This window comes from Girardinichthys multiradiatus, chromosome 3, assembly GCF_021462225.1.
Source record: "Girardinichthys multiradiatus isolate DD_20200921_A chromosome 3, DD_fGirMul_XY1, whole genome shotgun sequence".
Lineage (NCBI taxonomy): Eukaryota > Metazoa > Chordata > Actinopteri > Cyprinodontiformes > Goodeidae > Girardinichthys > Girardinichthys multiradiatus.
Genome location: NC_061796.1, coordinates 314,306 through 328,470, shown reverse-complemented (window position 1 = coordinate 328,470; position 14,165 = coordinate 314,306). Strand labels below are relative to the sequence as shown.

The window sequence follows — 14,165 nt, the reverse complement described above, 5'->3', positions numbered from 1 at the left end:
AGTTGACTTATTTATGTTAATAAATTCTTGCATTTTAAGAAATCGTGTGAATTTGTTCCATATGTGTGCTGAGTTTTGCTGTTCAATAATGTCAGAGCTTGGTTCACCCCTTTCACTATTGTCCTTATACCACCGCCTTATTGGGCTGGTATTCACCGGACAACACTTAACAGACTGAATTATTATTTAATAAAATATTAAAATTAAATATTAATATATTCATATTCATAATTACAACATTCTTGGCATCCCTGGGTGGGCATTATTATGAACAGTTTGCACTGTACATATATGAGAATGAATAAACCACATCTGCACATTATGGATGCACCGAGTGATGAGCTTAAAATCAGCTGTCACTGGTCACAATAGGACTCAAAACATCAGAGTTCTAACATTAGATATCACTGATTATATTTAAGAACTAATATTAAATAATATATTCATGGTAATAATCACAACATAATTGGCATCCTGGATCGGCATTAATTTGAACAGCTTGCACTGTACACATACAGGTCCTTCTCAAAATATTAGCATATTGTGATAAAGTTCATTATCTTCCATAATGTCATGATGAAAATTTAACATTCATATATTTTAGATTCATTGCACACTAACTGAAATATTTCAGGTCTTTTATTGTCTTAATACGGATGATTTTGGCATACAGCTCATGAAAACCCAAAATTCCTATCTCACAAAATTAGCATATTTCATCCGACCAATAAAAGAAAAGTGTTTTTAATACAAAAAACGTCAACCTTCAAATAATCATGTACAGTTATGCACTCAATACTTGGTCGGGAATCCTTTGGCAGAAATGACTGCTTCAATGCGGCGTGGCATGGAGGCAATCAGCCTGTGGCACTGCTGAGGTCTTATGGAGGCCCAGGATGCTTCGATAGCGGCCTTTAGCTCATCCAGAGTGTTGGGTCTTGAGTCTCTCAACGTTCTCTTCACAATATCCCACAGATTCTCTATGGGGTTCAGGTCAGGAGAGTTGGCAGGCCAATTGAGCACAGTGATACCATGGTCAGTAAACCATTTACCAGTGGTTTTGGCACTGTGAGCAGGTGCCAGGTCGTGCTGAAAAATGAAATCTTCATCTCCATAAAGCTTTTCAGCAGATGGAAGCATGAAGTGCTCCAAAATCTCCTGGTAGCTAGCTGCATTGACCCTGCCCTTGATAAAACACAGTGGACCAACACCAGCAGCTGACACGGCACCCCAGACCATCACTGACTGTGGGTACTTGACACTGGACTTCTGGCATTTTGGCATTTCCTTCTCCCCAGTCTTCCTCCAGACTCTGGCACCTTGATTTCCGAATGACATGCAGAATTTGCTTTCATCCGAAAAAAGTACTTTGGACCACTGAGCAACAGTCCAGTGCTGCTTCTCTGTAGTCCAGGTCAGGCGCTTCTGCTGCAGTTTCTGGTTCAAAAGTGGCTTGACCTGGGGAATGCGGCACCTGTAGCCCATTTCCTGCACACGCCTGTGCACGGTGGCTCTGGATGTTTCTACTCCAGACTCAGTCCACTGCTTCCGCAGGTCCCCCGAGGTCTGGAATCGGCCCTTCTCCACAATCTTCCTCAGGGTCTGGTCACCTCTTCTCGTTGTGCAGCGTTTTCTGCCACACTTTTTCCTTCCCACAGACTTCCCACTGAGGTTCCTTGATACAGCACTCTGGGAACAGCCTATTTGTTCAGAAATTTATTTCTGTGTCTTACCCTCTTGCTTGAGGGTGTCAATAGTGGCCTTCTGGACAGCAGTCAGGTCGGCAGTCTTACCCATGATTGGGGTTTTGAGTGATGAACCAGGCTGGGAGTTTTAAAGGCCTCAGGAATCTTTTGCAGGTGTTTAGAGTTAACTCGTTGATTCAGATGATTAGGTTCATAGCTCGTTTAGAGACCCTTTTAATGATATGCTAATTTTGTGAGATAGGAATTTTGGGTTTTCATGAGCTGTATGCCAAAATCATCCGTATTAAGACAATAAAAGACCTGAAATATTTCAGTTAGTGTGCAATGAATCTAAAATATATGAATGTTAAATTTTTATCATTACATTATGGAAAATAATGAACTTTATCACAATATGCTAATATTTTGAGAAGGACCTGTATGAGAATAAATAAACCACAACTGCACGTAACTTGTGACATTCCTGGAGTTCACAATTTTAGACTTTTGTCAAAGTTAATAACTCCTCCTTGCTAGTAACAATCAACTCCACTGCTTAGGCAAAATTTTAGATGTTTTCACTAAGTCTGGTTTATTCTGTGTGAGCATTAGCTTGAGACTTGGTTTAACTTCACAGTTAATCTCACTGCCCAGTTTGCTGCTCATCTGGATCCAGAGGCTGTGTTTTGTGTAAGACCACAATTTGAAACTGAAATTACTTTGCAGTTAATTTTAGTGTCTGACCTAAGATCTTGATGCATACTTATATTCAGGAAGTTTATGAGTTTGTTTTATGTTCTGTAAAGAACAGGATTTATTATCCACCTGCTGTAAAAGGGGGTGTATCACAACCCAAATTGCAAGTATTACCCTGATGGTCCGATAGTGTCCAGTGGTGTCCTACCAAACCCCATTGCAGTGGACAACCACCAAGATGACCAAGTGCTGGACTCAGCAGGTGCAAGTGCTCCTGGTGGATGGAGGGAGCAGCCTTCCAACCTGATCTGCACTACCCTCCCTTCTAACTCTGTGTCAACCCCTAGGGACCAGGAGAAGCACACAGGGTTCTCATATGACTCATTCCAACTTGATCCACCACCACAGGCACGAGTCCACTTATTGGAAAACTCATTTAAATCATGAGAAAACTCTTTTCTGTCCCCAGAGGTTAAATCATGATCTTCCACCGGCAAATACTTTTGGCAATATAATGTATGCTATGTGCAATGCAGTGGCGATTGCTCTAAGACTGCAAGGGAAGCTCAGCTTCCCCTAAAATGTAAAAAAATAAGTGATCAAATATATACTGTTGTGTGTACATGTCATTGACTAAATATGCGCTACAACGCGCTCAACTTTTGTTCAGAATCAGCTTCTTATCACTGGTAACGACACGGCTTTCCTCTCACTCATTCCTGCAGCTTCACAGTGCTTTAAACAGTGAGTTCAATAGTGAAGCAAAATGCTGGGCTTTGTCCCGCCCATCGGACGCTCAGCGTCTCTGGGAGTCTATGGGGTAGTGGGTTGGCCCGGATGCTCAGCTTCTGCATGATGATTGGATGATCTGTCTGAGGCTGAATCCCTTTTTGATTGACAGCGAAATGAGCAATCTTGAAATTGAGCTTCCCCTCCAGTATATGGCTAGTATCTATCCTCCCAGTATTTCATTGGATTCTCCAAATTTTCAACAGCCAACTTTAGACAAGCTTTATTTGTGATGTTTTCTTTCCCTAGATCAACTATAGTGTGCTGTGCAATACTTTGGTATACTCTTTTTCTAGGCCATCATTCAAAATTAAACCAACTTATAGTGATTTGCGCATATCAGCAAGAACGTTAGATTTCAGCTGGCTTTCCATGCCTGGTACCCATAACTTCATTTGTAGAATAATTTAAGTTGAGTATTATGTATGTGTGGATTATTGGGGTTCTTACAGACATCTGGTGTGAATTGTTTTGTCAGTGACACTATTAGAAGGATTTAAACTGAGAAAAACACTGACACGTTCAACACTAAGTCAGACAGAAAGAACATAAACTGAGATCAACTTCCTCAGATTAGAGTATACAAGGATATCACAAGGGACTTGTAACTATGCATACATAAAGTGTATAAACATACATACAGGTATGATCTGTCCACAGACTCCAACAGGTTCATGTCTGGTATAGGTGAAGTAATCTCCATCAACAGGGATGGTCTTTCCTTCCCACTTGTCCGCCCAACCTGCATAGTACCTAAACACAAAAACATTCTAATGCAGTATACAGTGGTGTATAAAACAGATTTATTCTGTTTTCATCCCCTTCCAACAACTAAATATTTTAGACCAAATACGTTTTAATAAACAAAAAAAAAGATATAATAGGTTTGTGCGATACACACAGTCAAACATGGATTGACATTTTAGAAGCTCGATGACTTGCCATGGTGAATTAAACCGTAAATTCTGCCCTTGCCAGGTAATCCAGGTAAAAGTCCTTATTCAAAACCAGCTAGGGAGCTGAGACACAGCATTAAGAAGGAAGTTCTTTCAATTTTTCGGTAGTCATATGGCATTATTAAAAAATAGATTCTTTGAATTTCACTGGCTAAAACCTATTATCCAGTCCAAATATAAGACTAACATAGAACTTCATTTAGTGATAACTAGAAAAACTTCATCCCTCAAAGTTACTCTCAAAAACTTGAGAGTAACTGATGAAACCTGGGATTGTACACTATATAGAGTAAATGGGTCAACCTCATGTGTTCGCCTTGGACTAATTCAATTTAAGGTTCTCCATCAAATCCATTATACAACCCCTGGCAAAAATGATGGAATCACCAGTCTCGGAGGATGTACAAGGATATTAAACTGAGTTGTTTAATTTTGGCAAAAAAAGCAGATCACAGTCATGACACAAACTAGTCATTCTAAGTGGCAACTTTCCAGTTTTAAGAAACACTAAAAGAAATCAAGAAAAAAACATTGTTGTAGCCAGTAGAAGGATCATTCTACAGAAACATCCACGTTTGGAATGGCAAGATGTCTTAATTTTATTTTTATTTTTCTAACATTTAAACTTGGACTACATTGTTACATAAATCATTGACTTTATGAATACACAAAGGAAAGATTAATTAATTTCATTCATCTAAATACCATGTGAACCGACTTTTTTGTCACTGGTGTTACCATACGTTTTTTCATAACATTATTGTCTCAATCTCGTCAGCACATGAAGTCACGAGTCAAACAAGAATAGTGACAATGCAATGCAACCAGTTGACTGTATTTAAAAATGTATTAAGGCTTGTTAAAAGTGTGATTGAATAACTTTAATTTATTTGCGCTACCATGTATTTGCTACAACAATGAAAATATTGGTGACTGTGGCTCAGTAGGAAGAGTAGTCATCTTGCAATCAGAAGGTTGTGGGTTCAATTCCAGCTTCCTCCTGCCATATGTCGATGTGCCCCTGGGCAAGGCACTTAACCTCAAGTTGCCTACCGATCTGCGTATTGGTGTATGAATGTGTGAGTGTTAGTGAGTGCGATTGGGTGAATGTGGCGCTAGTGTAAAGCGCTTTGAGCGGTCTGTATGACTGGAAAAGTGCTATATAAGTTCAGTCCATTGGAAAAATCTTATATAAACAATGAATGATGCACTCTTTAAAATCTTAACTTATGAGTGAAATAAAATGTATAGATGTAAAATTATGTGAAATATAACATTTTATGAACATGACATCAGAAAAACCTCAGAGTAACACCAGTGACACATTTCTCATTTCTCTCATTTCTCATTTTAAAGCAAATAAACTTTTACATCATTAAAGGTTTAAGAACACATGAAGTCCATAAACAAACAACTAAACTGTTTAACAAAGTTAAGATTAAGATTCAATTGTTCACTACTACAGAGAAAAGTGGTCGGGTTTCCACCAACAAACATGGAACAATTTACAGTTCATGGCAACTTTTTTCACTTGTCCAGCTTCGCCATGATGAACTCCCAGAACTGCTGCTCAATCTGCACTGAACGCTTATTGACTGCCAAGGGCTCTGGGATCAGGCACATGATCTGGTCATTGTTGTACCAGCTGACATCATCTCTGGGGCTTGGCCAGAAGAACTTATTAAGTCCATTCCAGTGCATGCACTTGACTTTTGTTGTATTCTTCCAGCTGCAGGATGATGCCAGGGTAGGATTTGTCATCATAATGTACAACACACCACTGTCCAATGTGATGGTCTTTGATGGCGTTTGGTCTAAATTTACTGGTTGTCACTGGTGTTACCCATAACGAAGGTAACACCAGTGACGCTTTTCATGGAAAAGGCATTTTAAAAAATGGCTGCTACAGAGCATGAAACCACATGTTGTATATCATGATATATTCACTAAATTATGTAGTTTTATACATTTTCATTGAATTTGTTTTCAATTCCCTGCCAATAAAGTGGGTCACACCAGTGACGTCAACTAAAAGCTTAATTTGAAATCATGACATAAATGTTAATATTACTGAAAACTGAAAATAGACAGTGTTTGTACCATGGCAGTTCTTCATAGATCTTTAGGAAAGAGGTCAGAGGAAGTCAAGTGATGTCATCAGTTTGATTTCTTTTTCCAAAATAAAAGACTTTTGATGCATGGTAACACCAGTGACATTACTGCAAGGGACAACTACTCTTTGAAGATATTTTATAATATTAATTTGGCGTTTTGTTTTAATATGTCATTTATATAATATATTTGATAGCTATTTATACATTTTTGCATTTTGAATGTCAGAAAAATCACATTTTTTAAACTCAAAGTAAAGCACTTCCCTCTATAAATGACTGTGGGGACGAGCTCTTTTGCGGTGGTTGAAGTTCTAAATAATTGATCAAAAAGCAAATATTACCAAGTTGGTGGTGCCAAATGGTTTGATAGTACAAATAATATGTATTTTAAGAACAAAACAAATGTTACAAAAATTTTTTTCAAAAGTAATGTTTCTTTAAACATTATGGACAGAAAAATGGAAATTTCTGTAGAATGAGCCAGCAGTCACTTTTTTTAGCTCAAGCAGAGGGAATAAAATATGGAATCACTCTGAAAATTTTCCTACCCATAACTAACACCTGCATCAGATTAGAGCTGCTTGTTAGTCGGCAGTTAAAAAGGAGTGATCACACCTTGGAGAGGTTTTGCACCAAGTAGACTGAAATGAATCATGGCACCAACACGAGAGATGTCAACTGAAACAAATTACAGAATTATCAAACCTTCCTGAAGAAAGTAAATCATCACACAATGTTGCAAAATATGTTGGTTGTTCCCAGTCGGCTGTCCAAAATCTGAACCAAGTACAAACAACATGGGAAGGTTGTTAAAGGCAAGCATACTGGTAGACCAAGGAAGACATCAAAACGTCAAGACAGAAAACTTAAAACAATAAGCCTTGAAAACAGAAAACGCACAACAAAACAAATGAGTAACAAATGGGAGGAAAATTGAGTCAATTTTTGTGACCAGACTGTTAGAAACACCCTAAAGGACAATTTTTTCAACAAAATTAGACAACTGAATGAACATCTTCCAAGGCTGGAGATTCCATAATTTTTGCCAGGGGTTGTAGTAGAGTCAGACTCTATAGGATCTATCCTACAGTCAGTGAAACTAACAGCTAAAGGTGATCTAACCCACATGTTTTGGTCATGTAAAAAAATTGCATAATTTCTGGAATACAATATTTGAGACTTTATCTAAAGCTTTTGGCAGGGACATCCAACCTGGTGTATCAATACCAAATAATATAAAAAATGTGCTGGCTTTCTCAACTCTCCTTGCTCGGAGAAGAAACTTGAAATTGGGAAAATCAGCACTGCCACCCAAAGTTCCCGCTGGTTGAAAGACCCAAATTTATTCCTTAAGCTAGAAAAGATAAAGATTTTGCATTAGAGGATCGATCCTAAAATTCCACATAACATGGGTCCCCCTGCTATCTTACTTTGAGAAGCTGGGTGTCCTCTCTCAAACTTGGTATTCAGGCATTAATTAGCCCTGTTTTGCTTTTGTCAGTACTTCCTTGGTGATCCAGAGGCCTTCATGAACTTCTCCTCTACTGCCCATTGAGTGTTCGTGTGCATTTTATATATGTGTGTGAATATATATATATATATATTGTCAAAATAAGGTGAGATCTTTCCATGTAATCCATGCAACATTCATTAACTGCTACAGTTAAATCCATAAAAACTACAATAAATATCCTTTTGTGTAATCCATGCAATAATTATTAAAATACACAGTTGAAGCATTAGAGAGTGAAACAAGCATGTTCTCATATTCTAGAACTGACAACCTGGAGGCCTGTGTGGAGCCAAATATTTCCTGCCATATATTATCTGTCTTGTGTTTTGCTAAAATATAAACAAGTGTATCCAAAGAAATGATGTATGATGATTTTATATTCTTTCACATGTATTGAATAAAATTAGTAGTCTTTGATTAACAAGTTAAAAGATGTATGATTGAAATGTGGTTAAGAACTGAGAATTAGAGTAAAAAAAAAACATTAAGGTTTGACATTTTCCATCAGCTATATATGAAAGAGATAATGTTGTGTGGTGTATGAATAAAAAGGATGAAGTTTAAGTAATGGTTTTAAATTGTAAATGAAGTAAACGCTGTAACTAAAAGTTTGAGCAGCACTGATGTAAGAATTAAAGCCTCTGTTTAAGAGGAAGTGTAACGTTGAGTGAGACAGGGATAGAGCAGATGTTCGGGAATTGGGGAAGTGAGAACTGCAGCTTACAGCACAAGACTGATGACTAAGGCGGGGACGCAGGGCAAAGAAGAGGCCAGCAGACAGCTCAGGACTGAGGTGATGATGGCATGTCTGATATGGACACAACTCGGGAAATTCCAGAAAATCACCTTATGTCATGGGTGACCAATGGGACAGCCATGGCAACAACCACTGGCCAATGAGCACAAAGGGTTTGGTGGAAATGCTCTATAAAATGGGCAAGAATAGAGGAACTAGTTGGTTGTTTTCCTCGCTGAAGACCAGCGAACAAGATCGGAGAGATGCTACAGATGAATCAGAGGACCAGAGACACAGCCCAGCTGATCGACTGCATTAATAAGAGGATCAACCCGTTTGCCTTAGAAGGACTGTGTCTCAAGATTAAGAATCTGATTTCATCTAAAGCCTTTTTATCCAGACAACAGAAGTGAACTTGATCGGTGAACAGCTGATTGCTCTAAGTTTCAGGCTTCTGGAAGTCCTGAACCAACCTTATTTATGTCTCTGGGTTTCCTTCAACTCTTCAGCCTCTGGAAACTACTGTCCTCTGAGACATATGACAACAAAAATCCTGTGTAACCATTGAAGCCTGGAGCATGAGTACATGCCACTTAAAGGAAGAAAACTGAAGATTAAGTCGTATTCCCTTCAAGAAACCACTCATTGTTACCAGAATAATTCTTCTCCATCAGGTGCATGGATGAGCCTCCGTCTTCAAAGCCTCTCCAAACTCATTAGTTTCAGCATCAGGGTAAGACAGGCTGAATTGATTGATTTATTTCTATTATTGAAATTATTACGTGTTGCCGAATTGAAGCTGTTATTGACCCCTGCAAAAGCATTAATAATTAAAGAAAGCATATACAATTCTAGTTAAATCGTGGACATTCAATTATTATTGTTGGTTTTTCATTGGTGGTAAAAAGTCTTGTTGCCTGGTTCCAAAATATTTTAAGAGGTTTTTATAGGTTGCCTTAGTCAAGTTTGTTAAAACAGCGCCCTTGGGGCTCATGCTGAGGTACTACAATTAACCTAGCCCATATACCAAGAGCCAGTTGTAAATTAGGGAATGAGCAGCCGTGAACAAAAGTGACTGTCGAAGGTGTGGATGACTGCGATAGGCTACTCGGTCGCCCGGACCTCCAGTTGAAGAAGGGCGAGACTTTTGGATGAAGGCTGTCAGAGGCTAGGCGAGTCATTTCCCGACACCAGCTTAAACAGAACTTTCAGTAAACCTGCTTAGTAAGATCTTTCAGGTTTAGGGAAGTCCGGACCCGTTAGATGGAGAGCTGGATTGAGCAATCCCTTTAGACATGGGGATGTAGGAGGGATGGGTTAGCTCATCGGACAACAATAGGTGGCGCCCGAATAGGGACCCTGACAGAGATAAAGGGGCCCCAGAAGAAGGATGCTCAGCAGAGAGACGTGTCTGCCTGAGCACCCTGGACCGACAGCCTGAAAGGGAGTAAGGTTGTCTGTGACTGATAGGGCCATAAGTCACAACCCTCGCAGTAACTGCATAGCGTGCAGGTGAGGATAGGGCTTTATTGAGGGTAGACTGACCAGACCCAGACAGTAAAGCTAGTAGCCAAATGATCTGAACCTATCCCTACTCGAAGGTACCTCGAGAGGCTTTGGAGACGGACAACTCGAGATGACAAAGACATAGCGATGGACAAAGAGATTGAAATGCAGGAACTGACGGAGCGGGGAGTTGAAGGACCACTCCGGTCAACAGAACAACCGACATCAACACAGTTAGAGCTACACCACTTCCCTACTGAGGTGCTGCTAGGTGGGGACGGATATTAAACATGGGCTTCATCAGTAAAGAAAGTTTTCCTGAGTTTCAACCAAGAGCAACTAGAAGATACACTGGTGAGTCAGCTAACTAACCACTTCCAAAGAGATGAAGTATACTATTGTTCAGAGATAAAACATAGATTTAGACTGGTCGTGATGCCATGCCCCAAGGTAGTCCAGAAGAAGGAAGACATTGGTCGATGGTTATGCTGGTGGATAGGAAAACACTCCCACGAATGGCCAACACCCCAAGCCACAGGGAGCATGACCCCACACAAAGTAAAGTAAGAGACCTTACCTTCCAATGTGAACAAGAAGCCAAAGAAAACAGCACCAGTAACCAACTCAGAATGACAAGAAAGACAGATCTCCAAGAAAAAGAGCCAAGAAAGGTTAGTCAGAAGTCAGACAGAGTCATGATGAGGAAAGTCCTAGACCCGATGCCACTAGATGCAAGACGAATTTCCCTGCAAAATGGGACCCGACTCTACCAAGCTATCGGAGACCCCTGGGACATAGAGGGAGACGGATTGTTAGTTTTCACAAATGACAACTTTAAGATCCACAATATCAAATTCAGGAAAAGGTTAAGAGCCCAGGCAGGGGAAGATTACAAAAAAAAAGGTTCGAGAGCTGAGAAGACAAGTGAGCCAGAACAAAGCAGGCAAAGTGCATCTGACTAGCGGGGCCGACCTCACTTATTATGCTGTCATCCACTCTCCCATTGCAGCTTAGAAAAAGGGAGAAGACTTGAAAGAGTATAGAGAGAAAATGTAGGTAGTCCTGGAAGAAGGACTGAATGCTGCCATCAACCACGGCCTGAGAAGGGTAACAATATGCCTAGACAGACTGAGATCACATGACCTGCCATGGGAGTCGGCAGAAAAAGTAGCCGTTGCAACAGCACATCATGTAGTCAAGAATCTGCTGACAGATGCCTCACTGACCGAAATAGTCATCGTTACTTCCCTTAGCCAGCATGAGAGTCGGAGGAAGAGAGAGCTGGCGTTAGTAGAAAGGATGGATGAGAAGAAGCTGAAAGATCCCCCTTACTTAGAGATACCAAGAATCCAACAAGGGAACGAAATCAAACCACACCCTGATGAAAAATGCTACCTGCACAAGAGTGAGACCAACCAAGTGTCCCGCCTGGAGAAAAGACCAAAATCAGCAAAGAAAGACGCAGCTGCCCCTTCAACCTCTGTGCAGGCTGTGGAACATAGCCTAGCTAATTGCAGCCTGGAAGATCTAGATAAAACAGAGCTGGTTCCAACAAAAGATTTAAAAGCAAAGAAGAAGATAAAACAAAGTCCAGTCAAAGATGAGCTCCTGAGTAAATTCAAAATGGAGCCCCTGAACCCAGAAAGAGAAGATAGTGAAGTCAGTGGCTTGGAAGAAGCAGAAACATCAGAACATGAGACCTCTGGAGCAGAGAGTGCTGACAGTGAAAGCCTGTTTTCAATCCCAGCGCAGCTGGCAACCCCTCACAAGCCACTCAAAGTAGGACAGAGAAAAGGAGAAAAGAAAGCAGCGGAAGTGTTTGACATCTACCGGGTCTCAGAAAGAATGGCCAGAGACCTGACATGGGGGCCGGTTCAAGAGAATGATGGCCGTCGAGCGTTCATATCAGAAGCTGGACAGAGAGACTACCACATCCCGGCTGTATGGGCTGACCACCTGGAAGACAAAGTCGAACTCAGGGTAAAAGCAACAGTTGGGGAATGGGCCAACATCCTAATGATGCCATCCTACCACACCCTAGCAACTTATCAGCCCCTGACCAGCAAGTTCAGAACCGCTTATGTAGGAGTTGTGCATAATGTGATGTTAAGAAGACTAAAGAAAGCTGCATACAAGTATGCACAAGCGATCGAGTGACAGGTTGATGAGCCGTCAGCCGAGGAAGAAGAGGAAGAACCTCCACTGCCGTCAGCACCACACTCCACAAGCAAGCCCTTAGGGAAAATGTCTGAGCAACCCACGGCATCCAGCCCTGAAGCTGATGTTTTTCGTGAGTACAAAAAGATCAAGACCTTAGTTAGAAAGAAAAGATCAGAAGAAAGTAGTGAAGATTACATCAAAGATGTGTGGCCGATGATTACCAACGCTACTGAGATTGACAAAACTAAAAAATTGTGGCTGAGCCATGTAACAGCCCATCCCTTAGACAAGCAAGGAACAGCTCAAAGCCATTATAGGAGGTTGGTGTTGGAAGACATGGATGATGAAAACTCCCAGATCAGAAGAGCAAGACTGCGCATGGATGGAGGTCAGCGCCTTGCACCGGTGTGGCATGTTCTTAAGCAAACAATCTCACCAGCTAGATATGTGAAGTCCCTCCGAGAAGTAACCAAAGGGAGGAGAGGAGAGATCGCTTCTGCCGAAATTCTGATGCAATGTACAACAGTTCCACAGATGGATCAAGCAGTAATCTCTTATGATCTGGACCGGCAGTTTTATAAAGAAAGAAGAAGGAGAAGAAAAAATGACAAAGAAAAACTGGACATGGACTGCATCAAACCAGAATGACCTGGATAAGCTCAAACAAGCGATCCAAGAAGCCGTAAGATTAGAACCGAGGAGCTCGACTGAAAAGTTGGTGGCCGAGATCAGCTGTGAAGATGAGGACTCCATGCTGAAAGTAAGCAATGAAAATGGGGGTTAGTAACTTTGTGGAGTTACACTTTGTCATCTGTAGAGAAGAAATTCCCCCAAGAAGAAAAAGAGTTGGCAGTGCTTGCTAGATACTGGAGCACCTTAAAAGACCTAACACAAGGACAGCAGATTAAAATCATCACTCAGAGCCAAGTCCACAAGTATCTCAGGAAAGGGACGATGGAAAGCACAAAAGCAACCAATACAAGGTGGGGAAGATGGGAAGACATCCTGCTGGACCCCGACCTTGAGATTGGCCCAGCACAACCAGCCAACAAGAAAACACCATTAGAGCCGTCTGTGACAGAAAGGCCGCCAGAGTGGGTCCTATACACTGATGGGTCGAAGAAAGGACCGGATCAGATGGCCTACTGGGGGTTTATTCTCAAACAGCACGGTCAAGAGAGTTGCCGCCAGAAAGGTAAAACTCCCGGTAGTGCACAGGCGGGAGAAGTGACAGCAGTGCTGGAAAGAATGTTGGAGTTGATAAAAAGAAGAATCAAGAGAGCAAAGATAATCACAGACAGCCACTACTGTGCACAAGCCTTGAACAAAGACTTATCCATTTGGGAAGAAAATGGATTTGAAAGCACCAAAGGAACGTTAGTGGCCCATCATGATCTGTGGAAGAAGATTGCCGAGTTGAGAATGAGCCTGGAACTGGAAGTAGAACACCAGAGGGCCCATGTCCGACAAGGGGCTCACTGGCGTGGAAACGATGAGGTGGATCGCTTTGTTCAACAGAGAAAAGTTGTCTTTGTCAGGATCGAGAAGTGGGACAGAACGCCACAAGGACGGGCGGTCCCTGAAGTGTACGTGGATTAGGCGTGCTGCCTACTCGTAAAGAACTGGAAGAGCAGGAGCTCTGGATCCCTATGAAATAGATCTGGTGCGTACTACGGGACTGTGAAGTATGTGGTCAATATAACGCAGGACGACGTGGACAGCGGCTGGAAGGACTGACCATCAAGAGCACCATCCCCTGGGGTTCCGTGTGCATGGATGTCGCGAGCCCCATGGGGATAACAGGGAAGAAAGGTGAGAAATACCTCCTGGTCTGTAGTTCCCTTGGGGTGCCTAAGGAACTGCGAATGGACAATGGGACTCATTTTCGCAACGCACAGGTTGATCACTGGTGTCAGAGATATGGAGTAATGAGAGTTTACTGTCCACCATACACTCCCCAAGCGAACGGACTGGTGGAATGCACCATAGGTCTGGTGAAAAACTGGATAG

At 41.4% G+C, this 14,165-nt stretch overlaps 1 protein-coding gene across 2 annotated transcripts in view; it reads right to left on the bottom strand.

Moving 5' to 3' along the window:
* LOC124866243 (aldehyde dehydrogenase, mitochondrial-like) overlaps positions 1-14,165 on the bottom strand; it is a 59,564-nt gene that overhangs the window by 15,045 nt on the left and 30,354 nt on the right. For both annotated transcript variants that reach the window (XM_047361937.1, XM_047361938.1), the window contains exon 5: positions 3,812-3,923. In XM_047361937.1, the coding sequence (XP_047217893.1) occupies positions 3,812-3,923 (112 nt within the window). The remainder of the gene's footprint in view (positions 1-3,811; positions 3,924-14,165) is intronic.